Source organism: Neoarius graeffei, chromosome 22 (genome assembly GCF_027579695.1).
Source record: "Neoarius graeffei isolate fNeoGra1 chromosome 22, fNeoGra1.pri, whole genome shotgun sequence".
Classification (NCBI taxonomy): domain Eukaryota; kingdom Metazoa; phylum Chordata; class Actinopteri; order Siluriformes; family Ariidae; genus Neoarius; species Neoarius graeffei.
Window position 1 is genome coordinate 10,685,156 of NC_083590.1, and position 23,033 is coordinate 10,708,188.

A 23,033-nucleotide genomic window follows, 5' to 3' on the forward strand; every position below is an offset into this window, starting at 1 on the left:
GGCGGCTCTTGCTTTTTCCTTTCTAGCTGTAGTTCTGCAATCAGTGCATCATCCCAGCATCCTCTGCAGAATTGCCTTAAGAGGTGCCTATTCACATCAGTAGGTGGCACACCACCATGTTTCACTGTTAGGGTCAGTGCAACTTGAAGTCTCTGTAGGTAAGCTGATGGCTTTTCACCCGTGTTCTGGAAAATGCCCATGAACGTGGCGAATAACTCATCGCCATCCTCCATAGTGGAGAAAGCAGAATCTAGTAATTTCACATAATCTGCTGGAGGGGATCCAGGACCAACTGATTTAATGATATCAGAAGCTGGTGGATACAGGCTGTCACATATCTTCTGTACTCTTTGCAGGTCAGACACAGCTGGGTCTTGTAAGAGTAGCTCCACACTTGCACGCCAGGTATCATAATCAACTTCGTTAGATGGACGAGGGGTCCTACCAGAGTAGGTCCGGAGTCTGGCAGGTAGGTGGCTTCGAGCCATTAAATCATTACTGCGTACAATGTGTTCTACTACAACCCTCTGAATGTCTGGGGGGTTTAGGTCACTGTTAGAGAGGGATGGAGTCACTGAGGCTTGCACTACTGGCATTGTAGGTACTAGACTATTGTGCAAAACACGTGGCGTCTGTGATTCTACAGGGGCAATGATGTCAACCCTGGGCGAAGCAGGAATTGTGATGTCATCAACTGCAACTTCATCTTCACCAATGGCTGGGTCAAGGGTTCTTTCAGTGGTAATGTTTTCAGTAATCTGTGATAACATCTCTTTCAGGATGTCCTCATAGCCCTTTCCACTACTTTTTGATAAAGATCTGAGTTCGTCTAGGTAAGCTTGAGTCATGTCTTTTCCAGTTTCCTGTGTGTATACATCATATAAAGCTACAACTGTATATGTCACCCCAGGGTCACTACTGGATTGCTGAGTATAAGGTAAGAGGGACTGAAGACCATGTACAGCTCTCCCAGAGTTATATTTAACTATTATGGATCTCCCTGACTTTGAATTTGGATCAGTAATTGGAAGTACTCTGTCAACTGAACCATATTTCTTTAGAAAGTCAAGTATTTCTTCATCTTTATCTGTACCTGTTACCCCCCTAATTAGAGCAGCATTAGGGATTTTAACTCCTTTTTCCATGACAACTTCCATTTTCAGTTCTGGTTTTGGCAGAATGATTTATCTTTAGTCAAGCAAATCTATTTCGTTTAGATTTTTTTCTTTAAATCAAGATTTAAACTGCACTCCTCCTGGCTGGCTCGCCAAATTGTGTAACCTGTGTCTCAATTTGGGCCGATCAGAAGAGTTCTAGGTGGTTTTTCAGGAGGCAGTCAAACGCAGGTAAGTTTCAAAATTTTACTTAAGAAATGATATTTAGACATATACGAAGTTAAGAGATGGAAAAATACATAACAAATAAGAAACAACACAGACAATAGAATCCTTGAAGCATACAAATACAAAAATTCAAATAAACTCCTTATTAAAACCCTACTGGTTTCCTATTTGTGTCCTATTAATATCTATGTTAATGTTATTTAGTTTAAACGGGTTTTGGTTCTAGTATCCTTATTTTGTACAGGAAATAAAATCTCTTTTAGTTCCTAAAGTTTTTCAGCTAATATTCTAACTCTAAAATAGGTTAATCTAATAAGTACTCTAATTAGTTTTCTTAAGCTTCAACTTAGTTCAGTCTTTAACATGAACTCAACATACATTCAAAATACACATTCAAAATACACACAGTCCTAACCCCTGCGTGGTTACAAATCAAAACTCACGTTAACAATCTCGTACAGCCTAAGCAAATTTACACCTCCGTAGTAAAAAAAAAAAAAAAAGAAATTAAAGCCTAAAATCAGTTTGTCTGCTATGGGTAAATTCTTAGTCTTTCAACTGGTAGTCTCTGTTTACTTTCCCAAGATTTGTACTTATCCAAGTAGTGGGGGGTGATTCAGTGGAATCCGCCGCATGGAGACTTGTCTTTGTTCTTTGGGGGGTGGCTCGCCATCTTGTTCCGTCGTCGTTGTCCACGTTCAGCAATAAACCAGTCAGTAGGGAGACTTTGAAACATACAGTTCTCAAAATATTTTACACTTTCTTACTCCTTGTTCGGAAATCTTCGTTCTTCAAACAATTCAAGTAATCTAACTAGGTTTGATACGACACACTGGAGAGGCTGGCTGTACGGCCTAGGAACAGCACTCACACAACGGCAAACGTCTTCTCTTCCAAAATAAATTCAGCTTACGGTTGAACAAAAACGTTTCCAAATGTCTACAACTCAAATTGTATCACAGATATCTTTCTAAACTTTCGTTTACCAATCTTTCTTTCACAGAATTCACCAGCGGTTTACTCGTGGATTTCTTTGTTTTTTGTCTCTCTAAAGCTCTCTCCTTAAGTTTCGTTTTTACACTTCCTCTCTACATGTACCCTGTAGAGGGCGCTCCAACATAATTTTTTGTCCATTTCTAGCTTAGAAAAGGTAAGTATTTTAGGTCTATTTATGTAAATGTTTTATGCATATACTGTTCTGTAAATATTTGTCTGTATCCATTTTAAATCTGCTTAATTTATTATTAAAACAACAATGAACTGGAAATGTATTGGTTATTCTACACATTCTGCAACCCTTGGTTACATTAGTCTTCTCGTTTCTCCTTGGGAGCGGGTGACAGGCCTCGATGTTCTCCCTGTCTAACTCAACTCCCTTTGAGCGGAGAAACGCCGCCACCTGTTGCTCCACCGATGCCGCGTCCTCCTCGCTCGGCTCCTCTCCGTTCTGCATCGTCACTGCCCGTGCATATGAACGAGGTTTCGTTTCCAAGCCGGTGATTATGATGTCGTTCATTCTGGTATATTGCTCCAGATTGGCCACCCGGTTCTCCAGCAAGTTAATCCGCTTGTCCTTCTCGGTGATTTGTAGCCTCAAGGCTTTAACTTCCTCCACCAGGCTCATGATGGTTTTCTGCTGTTGTCTAACAGCAGAAACCTCCTCCGTCAACATGTCGAGCGATCTTTTAATATCATCGACCTCCTCAACCTGTGCTGTATTCTTTTTTGGTGGCATGTCGTCCCGTTATCATGACAACACGCCCACTGGTAGCTTCTTAGCCCCTTTCAGCTTCTGAGCAATGCGAAGCGAGGAGAGAAGCGCAGGAAGAACAAGCGGGGTGGCAGCAGCGCAGCAGGAAAATCTGAGGCTTCAGCCGCGGCCCGGGCCCGCTCTCAGCCCGCTCTCGCTCTCAGCCTGTTCCCACGCAGCCTCACAGCCCGCTCTCACTCTCAGCCTGTTCTCGTGCAGCCTCTCAGCCCGCACTCGCTCTCAGCCTGTTCCCGCGCAGCCTCTCAGCCCGCTCTCGCTCTCAGCCTGTTCTCGTACAGCCTCTCTAGACAGTGCTAACCATTACCCAATTTCAGAAATTAATGTAAATAATCAGACAGAACTTTAGATTTACAATTTATCTGAAATATTGCCAAATTATTCCACCACTGCAGGCTCCAATATGTTTAGGTTTGAGATGTCAATCATGTTCTTCCCTGATTTATTGATTGGCAATCGGTTACAAGGCTCCACCCCTTTGAGAGATCGACCAATCATAATAAGGAGAGGCCGTGCATCCAGGCGGAACAAAAAGGGGGAAAAAAAAACAACCACATTGTCCAATCCACAGCAAAATTTTTCCCCCTGTGAAAACACACTCGCCCACACTCCATTCCCTCCCAGTGAAGCGGTGCGTCTGGGCGGGGCTCAAAATGACGAGATAGACACTTTGGTGAAATAAACAGTGTGAGTTTAATGAACAAACAGTGTGATATTGCAGTGAGATACTCCATCAATCTGATTCACCCAAATACTGAACGACACCAAGACTGATGAATAAAATAGAGACTTTGGGAAACGTTTCATTGCTGCATTTTAATGAAATGTGAGGGGAAGCCGGGCTTCCAGTGTCGTCTTAAAGCAAATCACCACTGACAGAGATGGACTGGAACATTATTCACCATTTTAACATTTATTATTATTATTATTATTATTATTATTATTATTAAAATTCAAAAATCAACAAAAGGATTGTTTCCATGGGTTTCAGTTTATCGGAAGTTCTTTTCTCCTTTTTAATTTTTATTTAAAAGTCATTTTTATCTATTTAATTTTTTCACTGCATCAGTTCTGTGGCATTAAAGTCTCATTTTAGTTTTTAAACTCTATATTCCTGAGATCATTTCCACCATGTCACTGCTGCTTTAAACCCTGCAGCTCACACAGAGGGCAGTTAGTTTGAGTCTCAGGTGCAGTTTGTGGGATTAGTTACAGTGTTGTAGTAAATTTCACAGTGAGTTCAGACACATTGCAGTCGGATCAAGTCCCGTTTTGTGCTGCAGCTTCTCACATACGTCCATCTGACCCAAAGACTTTGTGACAAATCATCAGTGTGTAGTGAACAGAAACAATCTTCCTCCTCAGGACACTGATGATGAACCTAAAACCTCTGCTTCAGTCTCACTATTAGAGAATGGGTCTTACTGAGGAGCAGGTCATGTGACTCTCAGAGAGATGATCTTACCCCAGTGTCTCCAGTTTACAGTGAGGATTCTCCAGTACAGCACAGAGACGCTTCACTCCTGGGTCTCCCAGATTATTATTAGTCAGATCCAGGTATCTCAGGTGTGAGGGGTTTGATCTCAGAGCTGAACTCAGAGCAGCACAGCCTTCATCTGAGACACCACAATCCCACAACCTGCAGAGACACAATGACACACACTTCATCAACAGATTTTCATCTTGGTTTAATTCTTATTTTAAAGATGAGGAGTGTAAAATCAATTTTATTATTCAGAATGTCATGAGGATTTAATATCACCTGTTTATTCTCATTAACAGTGTGATTAATAATGATAATACTGTTATATTGAGTTTCTCTCCTCTGTTGTGTGCATACCTGTCAACCCTCCCGTTTTTCCCGGGAAATCCCTTATTTTGACTTATTTCCCGCTGTCTTCCCGTTTTTTTATTTTCCTGAAAATATCCCGTATTTTCACATTATATAAAAGTCCCGTATTTTCACAATATAAAAAAGTCGGTAGGTCCAGAATTCATGACGCGCCTCTGACAGGAGTTTACAGCAGGAAGTCGGGCCATGAATTCACGTCCCCGCCCTCTCAGGCATCAGTCATTACATAACTACGTCCGGAGGCGAGGCTGAACAAGTGATTAGGGCCAGTGTTGCCAGATTGGGCGGTTTACCGCCCAAGTTGGGCGGTTTCAAGTGCATTTTGGCGGGTTTTGAACATATTTTGGGCTGGAAAACGTCAGCAGTATCTGGCAACACTGATTAGGTCTGAGGTGAAGATGGCGATGCTAATAGCTAAGAAAAACATTAGCCTCTCTTTCTTTGATGATTTCAACAAGTGCATGGCTGGAATGTTCCCAGACTCTTCCATCGCAAAGAAATTTTCCATGGGGAAAACGAAAGCCTCCCAAATAATCAAAGGTAAGCTACACATGTTTACATTAAGTATGTCCTGGGCCCTGTACTACAAACGGAGGTTAACCTACCCAGAAGTAACCCAGGGTTCCCCCGCTAAACCGGGGTTGACAAAACCTGGTTATCTTGTTTGGGGTTAAACGGTACTACGACGCCAGTTATGAAGTTGATTTGTTGAACCTGGTTTAACCTAATCAGGGTTAATGTGCGTTCATGTTAAAGGGGTGGTTATCAGCGCAAATCACCACTGTTCACAATGGCACGGTCGCCGTACTTAACGGAGGAAGAATGCGCTGTCATAATGCAAAGCTACGAGGAGTTCAAAACAACATTAAGAGCAAAATCTAACACAGCGGCTGCCAATAAGGAGCGGCAAGCATGTTGGCAACGAATTGCCGATTGGGTAAATGCGCAAGTACATTCTCCCTTCTACATGTTCCAGAACAGAAGTATAGGATGAGAGAAAGCTTCATGATCAATCACAAGTCACAGAAAATGGTCCTTCGACGTGGCCCCAGTCATATATAGCTTGTTTAATGTCCGAAAAATCCTGAATAAAATTTGGTATGGTAAATTCATGGAGTAGCCTACTTAAGCTGATATGTGCACAGAGTCACATGAATTAGGATGACTGACTGTTCAGCCCCTTTGACTAAGTTGGTGTATGTCCTGTGAAAATTTCAGAGGCAACAGCAGTGCCAAACGCACCTGGCAACAGGTGAAAATGAAATATAAAAACATCATTCATAATGGTGTGTGCGCGCGCGTGCAAGCAAACATTCATTTGCCTTTTATTTATTCAAGTTTTATCTGTTTGCCTAATAGTTCAAATTGTTTTGTATATAGTTTATAATGTTGTGTGATATTAATGATAATATTGTGGGAAAACTACTTTGCACGGATGTTCATTTAATTTATTCTATCGTCATTTTGTTTGTTCTATTTTTGTGTATTTTATTTATTTATCTGTTTGTCTAGTTGTAGCTATTTTTCTAATAATAATATATTTTTTGCATTAATAGTTTGTTTTTTCCTATTAAAATAATCTTATGTTCTTGTTATAACTTTATCTATTTATCTGACTGTTTAGTTGTATCTATTTTTGTTACAATTTTCATTCATTCATTCATTCATTATCTTTAGCCGCTTTATCCTTCTACAGGGTCGCAGGCAAGCTGGAGCCTATCCCAGCTGACTACGGGCGAAAGACGGGGTACACCCTGGACAAGTCGCCAGGTCATCACAGGGCTGACACATAGACACAGACAACCATTCACACTCACATTCACACCTACGGTCAATTTAGAGTCACCAGTTAACCTAACCTGCATGTCTTTGGACTGTGGGGGAAACCGGAGCACCCGGAGGAAACCCACGCGGACACGGGGAGAACATGCAAACTCCACACAGAAAGGCCCTCGCCGGCCCCGGGGCTCGAACCCAGGACCTTCTTGCTGTGAGGCGACAGCGCTAACCACTACACCACCGTGCCACCCTGTTACAATTTTAATATTTTTAATATAGAAAGTTTGTTTTTTTCTATTAAAATGTTCTTGTGTGATAACTAGTTCTTGTGTTATATTTATTGTAGTTGTATCTATTTTGTATCTCAGACTTAAATATTTTTGTAAAACAAGTGTTTTTCTATAAAATATTCTTGCGTTCTTGATAACTATGTTCTTGAGTGGGTTCTTTTTTTTTTTACAGAAAAGCCGTTCTGCATGGACATTCATTGAAGCCCTCATTGTTTTTTAATGGTTATTTATGAGCGTTTAGGGGTTACAATAATGTAAGTCTAGGTTGCTTTATATAAAAGGTATGTCCAGAAATATTGATGTCACTGTCTAAGCAGAGGGATCTGGCTTCTTTAGACGCTGTCTTCTTAAAACTGAATAAATATTTAAAAAGAGCCAAATGAGCCAGTCTTTTGAACGGCTCTTTTCAAAGAACGGATCACAAAGATGCGGATCCCATCAAAGAGCCATAAATCCCATCTCTAATCTGCGCTCCGATATCGCACGGGTCATCCAGGTACACTGGCATTGTCTCTAGAGGAAATGTCGGTGGAGAGGTGGTGTTTAAAAAGGGTGTGGTTAATCGGAAACCTCGGGTTAACCAAGAACATAACCTGAGACGAGCAGGTTTGAGATGCAGTGTAAGTTGCCATGGCAGCATACCTCGGTTTGAACATAGCCAACTTTCGTAGTATGGGTTAATCGGGAAGCTACGCTGCACGTGATCAAGTTACTCTCGAAGTTACCCTGGTAAGCCAGAAAACCCGCTTCATAGTACAGGGCCCTGGCTAAGACCTCATAAATAGCCTAGTGTAAACTAATTGGTGTATTAACTGTTTTATCCACTCATTGTCTATTTTATTTTCTATCTGAAACTTACCCATTTTAAATCACTCTTGGTTTAATATTTTATATCTATCTATCTATCTATCTATCTATCTATCTATCTATCTATCTATCTATCTATCTATCTATCTATCTATCTATCTAGTGTTCTGAGGCCATGATTATGGTAAAACCATAATAAATTGCAATGGAATTGAATTTATTGACTGGTTATATAATGACCTTTCTTATTTTAACATAAGATACGTATTTTAGCCCTTAATTTGGGAAATAACTGGTACCACTGAAAGCAAATAAAAATAAATGTATAGTTTATTCACAAATGCACTCTATAAACCATAAGCATATTGAGTTTGGGTCTTGGCTATCGCCAACATGCACCAGAGTACAGGAAATCAAAAATACTAGATAGAAAATTGCCCCCCATTCAACTACACCCCCACTTTTGGTGAAGGGTATGACTTTCTGAAATTTTCCCTTATTTTGAGTTAAAAATCTGGGAAATATCCCTTTTTTTCAAACCTCAAAGTTGACAGGTATGGTTGTGTGTGATATTAAACCATCAGCAGCTGAAGCTGAACAGAGAACAGCAGAGACCATGAACTTTAATCAGAGAGAGAGAGAGAGACTGAATCTCAGATGGTTCTCTACTAGACTTGTAGTGCACTACACAGGGGCAATAAACTTGTTTCTCCAGAGTCTACAGAGTGCATTTATAGAACACTATAGATTTATATTATTGTAGAATCAGAGAAGTAAACAATGATTATTCCATATAAATCCTACAAACATTCAGCCACTCGTTCTTGAGACAGCGTGCGAACAAGAGTTTCAGAAAAAATGGACAGAAAACCCAAAAACATACCGGTTTCACCTCTCAGTGTTGGAGGCATAAAAATATCGGTGTAATTTATGATGATGTTCATTTGTCTAATTACTTTTTCATCCTTCAGAAAAGAGGGAGCACATATAAACAGTGCTGTAATTTCAACACCAGTCACCTGCCAGCAGAGGTGGACAAAATACTGAAGTCAAAGTACAGATCCCACTGGTCAAATGTTACTCCGATACGAGTGAAAGTTGTCCAGTCAAATTTTTACTGAAAGTACTGAAGTATTTGCTTTGAACCTGGAGGAAACCCACGCGGAAATGGGGAGAACATGCAAACTCCGCACAGAAAGGCCCTCGCCGGCCACGGGGCTCAAACCCGGACCTTCTTGCTGTGAGGCGACAGCGCTAACCACTACACCACCGTGCTGCCCCTACAACAAAAATAACTACACTATATATTATATATTCATTCAAAATGAATTTCACTGATACAATTCTGCAAAAATACTGAAAGACATATATAGTACTAAAGTGAAAGGGATGACACTGATCCCATATCGGATTTGATCATCTGATTCCAGCAAAAAGTCTGGAGATCAGAAAATAATGAACAGATTCGGTCTGATCCTGTAATAAGATCTAAACTACATTAAACACCAACCAAACGACAAAGTGATAAATGTGCCTTGTAGTGAGTCTCCTCGCGGCCTCAGATTAACTCCTCAAATGCCGATCCTGTCAGGTGAGAATTCCACCAATGTCCTGAAACTGTTCCATTCCATTTCAGCTCCCTCTTCCACTGACTGGGTTCAGCTCGAGTCCCTGTGCTTTTTCACCTGCTCTTTCAGGGTTTTTAAGGGACTGAGGTCCAGGCAGTTTCATGCAGATCACAAGTTGTTCCACATTCAGTGTAGAATTGTGTGCAGTCTGATTTACTGTGCACCATGAACACACACTGACCACGTCTCCGAGTCTCTTTCATTTGTTAGAACTAAATGACTGATGGGTTTATGAATGTGTTGTCTGTTCCTCAGCATGGAAATGTACATATCACTATCCATAAGTTGCTCGTCTCTTCCTCAGGACCTCCTCCTCTCTCCTTACAGAATCTGTATTTAATCTCTCCCCGTATTTCCTTGTTCTTTCTTTACTCACCATCTCTCGCCCAAAATCTGAAGCATCTAGCCTTTGTCCATTCCGCATCTGAAACTTAAACTTTTTTCCCCTCACTTTATCATTTAAGTATTATTTGCCTTGTTGTTGTTAGGGTTATTTGTTTTGTTCTTAGATTCTGAGATTTAAAATTTCATAGAATATTTATTAAAAGAATTGAAAACGTGTGGGTTGGGTTTTTTTTTGGGGGGGGGCAGTATTTATAACATGAAAATATTTCAAATCATTGAAATGTTTCTGTAATTTAGAAGTTGACACATACATTCAATGTCTGTTAACTGTACATGCCTACTCCTTAAAGAATGCATTTTACCTAAAATCATGGAATCTGGATGAGCGCTCAGCAGCAGATATCACTAACTGAGAATTGTAGCTTTTCTAGTGTAAATGCAGTCACAAAATATCACAAACTCCTGTCGACCATTACATGTTTTAGGTGTTCTACTGTAAGCCCCAACTAGCTGTGAAGAATGTGTCAAATATTTCAGATACAAAATCGCAAGAAAGGGGAGTGAGTATTTAATGCTAATAATAATAGACAGATTAAATGAGGTGAAAATAAAATAAGAGTAAATATTGATGGTTTAATTATTCGTTCTGTTGGCAGTGGTTATTTCTGAAGTGTTGATAATGCATTTGGCTCAAAGTGTGTGTGTGTGTTTTTAGTTTTGGCTCTAACCTGCGGGAGTTCCTGGTGCTGGAGTAGTACGCCTCCGGACTCTTCTCTCATCACAGGTGAGGCGTCTGTCGTCATGTTACACACTTGACCCTGTGCTCAACCGCCATCTACAACACGCAGCAAACACATCCATACTGCTGCACAGATCACTGAACAAAGTGTGTATTAGTTTCTTTTGTTGCTGAATCTCAAATAATGTACTATGGGGCACACTTAGTGCCCTGTCTACCATGGTGTAGTACTCTATTTAGTGAGCGTTCATAGCATATCAGAAACTTTTTTTTTTGGAATTCACACATTTGTCCCACTTTCCCTCAGGAACATGTAGTCAAGCTAAATATCAGTGATAAGGGGCAAAAACATGGGTCGGTAAATAACTGTAATGCATCTCAATCATTACTGGATCTAATAAAATTTGTGCTTATTCTTATAATTTTCACTCTGTGACAGTGCCTCATGAAAGACTCATTCATATTCAAAGGCATTAAAACCCTGAACATTTTAAGAATTCGACTTTAGAATGCCATTGTAACACTTTGAGTCTTAGTTGGTGTAAAATATGGAAACAGGAGGTGGGCTTGGGGCAACTCAAAAAGGGATACTTTTTATTGTCCTCGACTTCTTTTCAGTGCTTCATTTCCTTACACAAACACACACAAGTCTCTCTCCATTCCCACCCCACCCTGGTTATGGGAGGCCATGAATGTGCAAAAATAAACTGGTGGTGATAAGACGGGGAGACTCGTCACACATTGCTGGCTTCTCTCCATCCACAACTGACGCTTGACCACACCCCCACTGCCACATAACTCCACCACCCAGCTCAGACCAGATGGCCTGCCACCATTTCCACCAGAAAGTGGGGGGAGGAGGTAATCCGCCACCACCACCATCAGTGCTCCTAGTCTGTTGACCACCTTGAATTTGAATGGCTAAAGTGCCATATACCAATAAGGGATCTGCACATTGGCATTGTTATGTGGAGCATGTACACGGTTGAGCCATTGGAGCAGGGCATGATCTGAGCAGAGAGCCCCAACATGCAGTACATTGTTGCTCGATTAAGGACCTACTGCGGTGTGACAGTGATCTGGAGCTGGGTTCCTGCTTCTGTGAGGGAATACTGATGCTGGAAATGCCCAGCTTTCCTGCCATGCCTGCAAACCTTTGCCCTGGTCCTGGTAGGTGTGACACTCTATAGGTTCTACCTGTGGAGAGGGAGTTGGAGGAGACATCAAAGGTGAAGCAGAAGGGGTGGATGAAAAGTGGAGAGGAACCCTAGTTTCAGGAGAGTTGGCTCCCATTTCCATAATGCAGGGACAAGGGAAGGGTGTGGAGAAAAGGGGGAAGGATGATGGCAAGAAAGAGGGGGGTGCGCTCACCTGCCCCTGGAAATGCCACAAAGTGGTCCTCTGTGAGTTGCATAGCCTCTTTCAGTGATGCTGGACGGTGGCATTGGAAGCATTCTGCCATTCCCTCAGGTAGCCAGGTTACGAACTGCTCCAGTGTCACAAGGTCTTTTGGCATCACGCTCATCTGCCAGCAGTCATCTTCAGCAGGCAATTCGGAGCCATTGGGCGAAACAGGTGGCCAAGCTCACTGAATATCAATGAATGGAAGTGCTGTTCAGTGATGCGGCTGACCCATCAAAATAGCGAAATTGAGGTCTGGGCACTCCATCAGGTTCATGACTGGAAGCTGGAGCTGGGCTTCCCCTGATAGTAGCAACAGTAAATGCACTGTGCATTTGGCCAGCCCCATGTTTCTGTGGCATGCTCAAAGAGCTCAATGAGAAGGCTTCGGAGTTGTCCTGTGGGCCCGTCTTCAATAGCATGACATGGGGAATGACCGTTGCTGGTGGTGTACCAACCACTGGACCAGGCTCTTTAATAATAACCTGTCTGTCTGTTGCCATCCTCATAGTTGAGGGTTGGTGATCCAGGAAGCTATCAACTAGCATCCCTGAATTCTGTTGGGTGATTATAGCACACCAAAGGGACCCAAACCCTCATCTGGTGGTGGGTACACATGCACACCTATGGGCAATTTAGAGTAGCTAGTTGACCTAATTCACATGTCTTTGGACTGTGGGAGGAAACCCACGCAGACATGGGGAGAGCATGCAAACTCCACACAGAAAGACCACTGGGGCTTGAACCCGGAACCTTCTTACGGTGAGGTGACCGTGCTAACCACGACACCACCGTGCCACCTTAATAATAGTAATAATTAACTTATATAGCTCTTTTCTCACACCCAATGTCACTTTACAATTACAAAACAAACTTGGGGGGGCTGCCCACCTGTCTCGGCCTGGAGAAGGGCCTGGAAGCAAGGTTCCCACTCCATGCACAGTGTGCGGAGGGCCTGATGCTGGGTCTGGTGAATGCCGCTGATGATCTGAATAATTTTGGTGAGGGGTGAGGATTCCGTAATGGTAACTCTTCCTCCAATCCCTGGTTTCAGCACCAGTGTGACACTTCAATGGTTCCTCTGGAAAATGAGGAGACTGGCTGGCGACAACTCAAAAAAGGGCTCTTTATTGTCATTCTGACTATGTTTTTGCTTTTCAGCACTTTTATTTCTTCATGCACACATGGCTCAGTATTGCTCAGCCTGTGCGCTCTCTCTCTCTCTCTCTCTGGCTACGGGAATCACTGAAAGCACATATACACCAATAAGTAAACTTGCCATGAGCAGAAACGGGTAAGAATCACGTATAACATGCCAGTTTGACCCGCCTCCTCTGTCTCTACAGGTGACGCTCAACCACAGTTCTGCTGCCACAGCAGTTCTTGGAGAAATTTGATTATTCCGTTTGTGTTTTTATAGTATTGCATTAAATACACCATATTTATGACCTGTACACCTGGCTCTACTTGGGGTGTGTGTGTGTCAGTCTGTGGCAGCTGGCGGTGGATTATTTCGATCACTGCCCTGAGTTTGGCCGTGTGTATCTGGAGCTGCAGATTGAGAGAGTGCCACTGGAGACGGAGCGCAAAGCGCTGAAGATGCTCAGGATCTGTGAACAGAGACAGATGAATGAGCAAGGTAGGTGTACACACACACACACACACTAGTGTGGTGATCTGAATTAAATAGTGTGGTGGGGTGAGGGATTATGCAATTGCTGTAATTTATAATTGTTATACTTATGGAATTTTGTGCAAGTGTGTATTTGGCAGTGCACAGTATCTGTAAGATCATGGCTAAAAGGGCTCTCAGTAATAACAGACTGGGTTCTGCTCTGTCCTGGAGTATCAGAGCAAAAGATGCAGCCTTTGCCACCCTCATCTCTGAGAGGTAGGTGTGTGTGGGTTTGTTTTGTTTTTTTAAAAACACAAAAATTTGTGTAAAAAAATTGTTTTAAATTCATTTTATTTATTTATTTATTTGGATCTGCTAAGTGGTTCCTAAACACTATAACCCTTTATTATAACAAGCAAAGGCTACATGTCTGCAAGGCCGTATGTAGGTACCTTCCAGGACCAGTCTACGTTACAACACTGAACAATCATTTAACGCCCAAGAGTAAAAATATTTTTGTTCTAAACATGAGGTTTTTATTGATTTTATTTATTTTTGCCATTTTGAAATCAATAAGAACAGGAAAATTCAAATGATACCTAGCCCTGATTTTTGTGCTAGAATTTGTTTACACATGACTGCGGTAAACACTGATAGATAATACTCACCATTATGCTCTTTTTATTTGAATTTAATACTTATGATGTGCTGTTCAGGTTTCTGCAGGATTACTGCACACGTGGCTCATTTTCTGATCTGGATCTTATCGATAACCTCAGACCTGCCATGCTCCTCAGCAACAGACTCACATTCCTTGGTACCTGCAGAGAAAGTGTTTGTGTGTGCGTGCACGTGTGTAAAACATTTTCCTCAATTCTCTCCCTGTTTGAAACACCTCAGCATTGCACCTGGAAATCACTTTTGGGTCTTATTATTCATATAGATTTAACAAAAAAAGGTGAATGATGTAACCATTACAGATTTTCTCTCCATGAAATATCAACACGTCCACTCAGAAATGACACAGATAATTAAAATCACAGGATTTTGACATGATACAATGGAGAGAATTCTCATCCATCCATCCATCCATCCATTATCTGTAACCGCTTATCTTGTGCAGGGTCACAGGCAAGCTGGAGCCTATCCCTGCTGACTGTGGGTGAAAGGTGGGGTACACCCTGGACAAGTCGCCAGGTCATTGCAGGGCTAATACATAGAGACAGACAACCATTCACACCTACGGTCAATTTAGAGCCACCAGTAAGCCTAACCTGCATGTCTTTGGACTGTGTGGGAAACCCACACAGATGGGGGGAGAACATGCAAACTCAACACAGAAAGGCCCCTATCGGCCACTGGGCTCAAACCCAGACCCTTCTTGCTGTGAGGCAATGGTGCTAACCACTACACCACTGTGCTGCCGAAGATAATTCTCAGTATACCTTAATTGGAGCCATAACCGGCATTGAAAATTAGAGAGATATTGGTTGGATTCAAAGATGCGTCCTAGTCTGTGCTGGGGCACATCATTGATGTTTCCTGAGGTCATTAAATGTTTTGGTTCTTTCAGCCTCATACACCCTTGCACAGGTGACACGGGCAGGGTTGATCAGGCTGTGGATTGTGTCCCAGCAGCATTGGCCCACAAATTACTCCCCCGATACAAAGGCATCTGAAGATTCTCTTTGCAGAATCTATGGTGCACTTGATGTCTCCTTTTTGCAGCCTCTGTGATATCAAGTAGTGTGTACACCTTGCGCAGTGAGCAGCCAACAAAGCCTCAACAACCCCCTTCACTGGGTTCAAAGTGCACTTTCCAGCCTCACCTCAAGTACTGATCCACCAGCTCCTGGTACTTGGACCATTTCTGCTCATTTGCCTCCTCCATGCGTTCCTCCCAGGGAACTGTCAGCTCTTTAAGGAGCCCTTGCTTTGGCAAGGCTAATGATGGTACCATGTATGGCCTCACTGAAGTTTTCATAATGTGGTCTGGGAACTTGAGCTACCTCCCAAAGTCTGATGCATTGGTGAGCAGACTGACTACTGCTCTAAGCTGTGACTGAGGCTACTCACCAGCCCTGACAAAGGTGATATTCCTGTGGGTGCGGACATGCTTGTTGTTGGCCATGGTTTTGGAGTTGGCCTCGGCATCTGGTTTTGTCGCCAGAGGTAGCAGCCCTCTCCAGGGCTGTTGGGCAACTGTTGAGGATGTGTTTAAGTGAACCTTTCCCAGAGGACATGCTGGAGAATCACCCTTGCCTCAGTTGTGGAGATTTGCTGGTTTAGGTGGGATATCATAAACAGCTTGAACCATGAACTTGTTGCACTGGGGTTCTACCTGCCAGATATCAGTCCAGGAGATCTTCCTTCCCACTTTGTCCATGCTCCCTGCTGCTGCATACTTACCATCCTGGTGGTTTGTTCCTGCCCACACCACCTCCAGGACTAGTTACCATCAGTCACTGCCATGGGCCTTGTGTAGGTAGGTTGTGGGATGGCTCCAGACCTTGCCTGTCTAGCCGCCATACCCACCAAAGGCCTATGTCTTACAGTGGTGCTTGAAAGTTTGTGAACCCTTTAGAATTTTCTATATTCTTGCATAAATATGACCTAAAACAACATCAGATTTTCACACAAGTCCTAAAGTAGATAGAGAACCCAGTTAAACAAATGAAGCAAAAATATTATATTTGGTCATTTATTTATTGAGGAAAATGATCCAAATGTTTCATATCTGTGAGTGGCGAAAGTACGTGAACCTTTGCTTTCAGTATCTGGTGTGACCCCCTTGTGCAGCAATAACTGCAACTCAATGTTTGCAGAAACTGTTGATCAGTCCTGCACACCGGCTTGGAGGAATTTTAGCCCGTTCCTCCATACAGAACAGCTTCAACTCTGGGATGTTGGTGGGTTTCCTCACATGAACTGCTTGCTTCAGGTCCTTCCACAACATTTCAATTGGATTAAGGTCAGGACTTTGACTTGGCCATTCCAGAACATTAACTTTATTCTTCTTTAACCATTCTTTGGTAGAACGACTTGTGTGCTTAGGGTCATTGTCTTGCTGCATGACCCACCTTCTCTTGAGATTCAGTTCATGGACAGATGTCCTGACATTTTCCTTTAGAATTTGCTGGTATAATTCAGAATTCATTGTTCCATCAATGATGGCAAGCCGTCCTGGCCCAGATGCAGCAAAACAGGCCCAAATCATGATACTACCACCACCATGTTTCACAGATGAGATAAGGTTCTTATGCTGGAATGCAGTGTTTTCCTTTCTCCAAACATAACGCTTTTCATTTAAACCAAAAATTTCTATTTTGGTCTCATTCATCCACAAAACATTTTCCCAGTAGCCTTCTGGCTTGTACACATGATCTTTAGGAAACTGCAGAAGAGCAGCAGTGTTCTTTTTGGAGAGCAGTGGCTTTCTCCTTGCAACCCTGCCATGCACACCATTATTGCTCAGTGTTCTCCTGATGGTGGACTCATGAACATTAACATTAGCCAATGTGAGAGAGGCCTTCAGTTGCTTAGAAGTTACCCTGGGGTCCTTTGTGACCTCGCCGACTATTACATGCCTTGCTCTTGGAGTGATCTTTGTTGGTGGACCACTCCTGGGGAGGGTAACAATTGTCTTGAATTTCCTCTATTTGTACACAATCTGTCTGACTGTGGATTGGTGGAGTCCAAATTCTTTAAAGATGGTTTTGTAACCTTTTCCAACCTGATGAGCATCAACAACAGTTTTTCTGAGGGCCTCAGAAATCTCCTTTGTTTGTGCCATGATACACTTCCACAAACATGTGTTGTGAAGATCAGCCTTTGATAGATCCCTGTTCTTTAAATTAAACAGGGTGCCCACTCACACCTGATTGTCATCCCATTGATTGAAAACACCTGACTCTAATTTCACCTTCAAATTAACTGCTAATCCTAGAGGTTGACATACTTTTGCCACTCACAGATATGTAATTTTGGATCATTTTCCTCAATAAGTAAATGACCAAGTATAATATTTTTGTCACATTTGTTTAACTGGGTTCTCTTTATCTACTTTTAGGACTTGTGTGAAAATCTGATGATGTTTTAGGTCATATTTATGCAGAAATATAGAAAATTCTAAAGGGTTCACAAACTTTCAAGCACCACTGTAGCTGAGATTCTGTTATCTCCAGGCCTTCCTGGGCTCTCCCCTTCCTGCATGTCCACACTATGTTGCCTGCTGAAGCCAGTCTAATGTCCCTGGAGTCCCAATAGCACATTGCCTCTCTATTGCAAGAAACCATAAACCGTTGAGGCTGCTGATGGGGAGCTGGAGTTTGTTGCTCCTCTCATATAATGCTGCATACCTTGTACTACACGGCAGACCTAACTGTCTGCAGAGATAGCTGCTGATATTCCTCTCCAAGGTCTCCACTGTTGACAAGGTTACCCTGTACACCAGCAGAGGCCAGAGGACTTGAGGTGAAATGCCATGTTGGTAAAACCATGACTTGAATCTGCCAGGTAGGTCAGACTTGTCTATTCTGGTGAGACAAATCTCAAGCTCCTTGTTGGTTGCTTGGATTGCATCTGCATCCCTGAACAGTCAAAGGTTTTGCCTAGGCTCTTGACTGGTTTCTTGACGATGGATGGGATTGCAGTGGCATCCAAATAGAAGTGAAACTTGTCTACCACTTCCCCCTCTTCAACACCATGGCTATGCATTTGGCATGCTTTAAACTTATCCTTGTTGAGGAGATGAGCTTTTCCAGGCCCTAGAGAAGCCATCTCCCACCACGTACCAATGATATGTTGACTGTGAGGTTGCCTATAAAGGCTTTGATGGGGGTTGCCGAACATCAGATATGGATGGAGAGCCTTGACCACTATTTTCATGGTAAGGGTGAAGAGAATAACAGAGATGGTGCACCCAATTATGATCCCTTCTTCATGTTGGTGCCAGTCTGATGACATATTCCTGGAAGTGACTCTAAGCCTGAAGTTCTCATAGTAGTTTGATATGGTCCTTCATCTTACTGGGTACATGGAGTCATTCCAGGGTAGTCTCAAATGGCTTGTGGGTTATTGAGCCATATGCATTGGCAAGGTCAAGCCAAAACACAACTCGGTCTCCCTTCACTTTGTGCATCTCTCTGATATCCACCTCCCTGGGTGACAACTCGGGTGTGTTTTAGGTACCCTGGAACTCCAGGAATGCCATCTTTCTGTACCAAGCTATCAATGTAGGCATTCTTTAGGAGGAAGTCTGTCATCCTTCTGGATAGCACTCTGAAGGATATCTTCCTATCCACACTGAGAAGCAAGATGGAGCTGAACTGCTCCAGCTTGGTTGAATTTTCTTCATTGGGTATTCCAGATCCCCTTTGCCTGCATCCAATGGTTTTGCTACAGTGCCCCTTCATCAAATCACTCACAGAATCTTCTAGAGTATTCTGAGGTGCTCTGGGCAGTGCTTATACACCTTATATGGATGAACTCCACCGTGTAAGAGATGGTATGTCCAAAAATCTCTGTGGGGTCCTCACTCTTGCTCTCTGTTAGGGTCACTCAGAGTGTTGTACAGGAAGTGGGCTACTTTATCCTTAGAGCAGGCAAGACAGCTGATACATTTCTGACCTAACGTTTTGTGAATCCAAAACAATCGGCTATGAATGCAGTTCGCTTCCTGGCTCTTTGTCTTCTCCAGCTCCTGTGCCATTCTGCTCTGCGCTGGGTTGTGAGCTGCTTCCTGATGATATTATGGAGCTCAGCCAGTGGTGGTTTCTCCTCCTTTGGTGCCATCTTGTATGGTCTTGCCAGAGTCCAGAGCTCTTGCTGCAGTTGCTGGATGGTGTCTGCCCTTCAGTTCATGGTGTAGTTGTCTGGTGGCCTTGTCCTTTTCAACACCAAACCTCTCGGCTGCAAAACTGACAATGGTGCTCATCATCTGAAGCTGTCTGTCTGCACCTCCCTTTTGCTGTTGATTCTCTGATTCTGGACACATTCTCATCAAACTGATGCCCCTCTCTCTGTACTGACTTGCTGGGGGCCATTTGATCTGATGCTGCTCAACTACTTTGCTGGGAACCAGAGGGCACTCCAAGGTTATGAGCTCCTCCTGTTTCTCACCAGGAGTGGATCTTTTGAGCTGTGCTGCTCAAGCATTTCATTCAGGCCTGATGGATTTTAAGGCCACCTTTTGTTCTTGAAAACCTTGCTGCAGATACAAGTTTCTGTTGTAGACTTTGACAGTTTTCCAAGGTTGTCATCAGTAGGTCTGTCCTATTGCGTGGGGTGCTTGTCAGTCCTGCATCTCAGGCTCCTTTAGGAGTACATCTCTGTGGGGAAAATTTAGTTCTGTCATTATTAACTGTAATAACATTAAAATAATAAGGACCCCTATTTTATATTTTAAATGAGAATCAAAATAAAAAAATCTAGGAAGATTTCTGCTGTCACCTGATTTGGCTGAATACAATGGGGATGTGCTCACTTGCATGAACAACCAGCATTCAGTTGGTCCTTGCAAAAAAAAAAAAAAAACCTTAAAAAAATTCTGTTTGAAAAATTAATTCCAGGTGGCGTTTTAATTACTAAAGTTAAGGCTATGGCTGTGTTTGGGTGCCAGTATGGATTCATTTATAATAATAATAATAAGTTCAATTTATATAGCGCCTTTCAAAAAACCCAAGGACGCTTTACAATTATAGACAAAGAAAAAAATAACAATGAAAAATAATAAATAAATGAATAAATAATAAAAAATAAAAGTAAAAAGTCCAGCAAGTAGGGGTCAAGATGTAATTCCAGTGGTGTAGCAGCCACAGTCCCACCAAAAGGCGCATGAAAACGAGTCCCACATCTCCAGCACAGCCGCCGTGACGCCGTCAGCCACATCGCTCGAACACCACGCCATGGATCCACAAAGCGAGCACAGAAGCTCCGCCACGCAGAGCGCTGGTGTGTCCCAAACCGTCTGCACAGCCGCCGTGACGCCACCGAGCAACATCACTCAGAACATCACGCCAAGCATTAAAGCGCAGAGCGCTGGACAACCACGATGTTAAATGAGCAGCGAGCTCACTGCAGTCCACAGCTGGGAGCGCAGGCATCGCCCACGGCAAACCAAGGCCTGGAGGGAAACCAACGCCCAAAACTGGGTCCGGAGCTACACCACAACCGGCGGACAAAACACTCAAACATCAAACTACACAAACACACACAAAAAATAAGTAAATAAAATGAAAATTTGAAAAAGAAAGGGGAAAAAAAGAAAGCTCTGGTGAGAAGCGGCAGCCAGAATGCGCACGATGTACTCTCAACCGGAAACGGAAAAAAAAAAAACTAGGTTTATTTAGCTACATTAGTCCAAAAGTCAGTGGAAAGTCCTCAGAAACATTGTAATAAAGGTGTGTGTGTGTGTGTGTAGGAAAGTACCGAGAATTCCACCGGCTGTATGGAGAAAAGTTGTTCACTGAGGCAGCAAAGCTCCTGCTGTCCCTCATGACGGCAAAGATAGCTTCTGGATGACTCTGCTCATGGACGCCCTGCCCTTACTGGAGCAAAAAGAGGTATGTGTGCTCCTCATGTATGTAAACTTCAGGAAGATTCCATTCAAGAAAGTTAAATATGAATGTGATATTTCATATTTGTAATTTCTTCTGAAGTAATCAGTGTGTGTGTGTGTAGGTGATCTTTTCAGTGGATCAGACCCATGAACTCCTGTTCTGTTTGGAAGAGCTGACCTCTGATAACAGTGAGCTCAAACCAGAGCATCGATTACAGGTACAACGCACAAAATCACAGTTTTTTTTTTTTGAGTTTCCTGTGAAGGACGGCCCCATGAGGACAGTTGAGGGTTATACCTGTTAAAACTGTTAATATTATAGTCAGGCTGTCTGTTGTTGCCCAAATGAGGATGGGTTCCCTTTTGAGTCTGGTTCCTCTCGAGGTTTCTTCCTCATGTCGTCTGAGGGAGTTTTTCCTTGCCACCGTCGACACAGGCTTGCTCATTGGGGATAGATTAGGGATAAAATTAGCTCATGTTTTAAGTCGTTCAAATTCTGTAAAGCTGCTTTGCGACAATGTTTATTGTTAAAAGCGCTGTACAAATAAACTTGATTTGATTTGAGTTTCAGTTGTTATTGTGTCATAATTTTAATATTTAAGAGGAATATAAATGATCAGAACAAACAGTCACTTATGGGGGCAGTTTTATGAAAATATACTTTTGACACTATTATTTAACAAAATAATTTCAGAATGGAAGAGGCACGTCTGTCAGTGTTCTGTCCCACAGCAATTTAAAAGTTTACAATTTTAATTAAAGAACCATTTCAGATATGTCCCCCCCCCCCATATCCTAAAAATAATTAAAAAAAAACTTAAGGAATAAGTTGGTTTCTGTTCTCACTTGCAGTATAGCAACTATAAGCAGTCGTTCCCTCACCAGCCTCTTTTCTGTCTCTCTAAGATAAACTGTTTTTTTTTCTATTGTCGTGTGACTGAGAAACTGCACAGAATCGTAACCTCCTCTGTCCTGAAGATATTAGTTCCACCTTCACCCCGACTGTTCCAAAGCACTGATACTGGAGACTCCTTCCATCAGTCAGGGATGTGATTTTTCCGCGAATTCGCGGAATTCTGCTTTTTTCATCTCAAAACTTGAAGAAAAAATTTTCAGATTTTTTGCTCAAAAATCCGCATTCGTATCCTATTCGTTCCGACTTTCAGTAATTCCGTCATTGAGATGAAACGAGGTACGTGATTGGCCCATCGCTCTGTAACAAAAAATAAACGCGCTTGTTAGATAGCTGTATGTAAGCTCGCTTCAAACAAAGAGTTGAAAGATGGCAGCCTCCGTGATCGAGCATAAAGATGCAAATCGAGTTAAAGAAATCGACAGAATAGTGAAAAACAAGTTCCGCTGGGAATGGTTGGAGAAGGAGGTTGCTACAGACTTTGGACATAAGACTGTGAGACATTTGTTCAGCGATTTCGTTCTTTGGGGTGAGGGCAGAGGACTCTGGCTGTCAAGTTTGGGGCGGCTGGGACCTCCCCTGCCCGAGCTACGAGCGTGCAAAGTCAGGCTGGAGCCTGGGATAGAAACAAAACCTAAGCGGAGCCGCGGGGCTAGCGTGCCCTGCCTGTGCTGGTTCTTTGGGGGGAGGGCAGAGGACCCTGGCTGTCAAGTTTGGCGATACTGGGACCCCCCCCAACCGAGCTACGAGCGTGCAAAGTCGGGCTGGAGCCGCCAATGGGAAAACGAAACCTAAGCCGAGCACCGTGGCTCTTCGTCCCGAGGCTGGCGCACCCTGCCCACGCTGGTTCTTTGGGGGGAGGACAGAGGACTCTGGCTGTCAAGTTTGGCGATGCTGGGACCCCCCCTGCCCGAGCTACAAGCATGCAAAGTCGGGCTGGAGCCCTGAATAGAAACAAAACCTAAGTGAGTGAACACAGTAGTTTTGAAAATCCT

General features: G+C 42.9%; 2 protein-coding genes across 10 annotated transcripts in view; one reads left to right on the top strand and one right to left on the bottom strand.

Annotated features, from left to right (window-relative positions):
- Positions 1-23,033, bottom strand: part of LOC132870621 (NACHT, LRR and PYD domains-containing protein 3-like) — a 627,732-nt gene that overhangs the window by 325,821 nt on the left and 278,878 nt on the right. The window contains exon 11 of one of the 9 annotated variants that reach the window (XM_060904345.1): positions 4,577-4,750. The exons of the other annotated variants lie outside the window; for them this stretch is intronic. Coding sequence (XP_060760328.1) covers positions 4,577-4,750 — 174 coding nt within the window. The remainder of the gene's footprint in view (positions 1-4,576; positions 4,751-23,033) is intronic. 9 annotated transcript variants of the gene reach the window in all.
- On the top strand, positions 10,528-21,088 carry LOC132871034 (nuclear pore complex protein Nup85-like). Its single transcript, XM_060905190.1, has 5 exons — positions 10,528-10,596; positions 13,440-13,591; positions 13,726-13,843; positions 14,284-14,384; positions 20,988-21,088. Exons 2-5 carry the CDS (start codon positions 13,552-13,554, stop codon positions 21,086-21,088), a joined length of 360 nt encoding a protein of 119 aa, XP_060761173.1. The 5' UTR covers positions 10,528-10,596; positions 13,440-13,551.

Coding starts and splice junctions, on each gene's coding strand:
- LOC132871034 (XM_060905190.1), top strand. CDS start 13,552: ATGCTCAGGATCTGTGAACAGAGACAGATGAATGAGCAAG. Junction 13,592..13,725: donor GAGACAGATGAATGAGCAAG/GTAGGTGTACAC, acceptor TGTATTTGGCAG/TGCACAGTATCTGTAAGATC. Junction 13,844..14,283: donor GCCACCCTCATCTCTGAGAG/GTAGGTGTGTGT, acceptor TGTGCTGTTCAG/GTTTCTGCAGGATTACTGCA.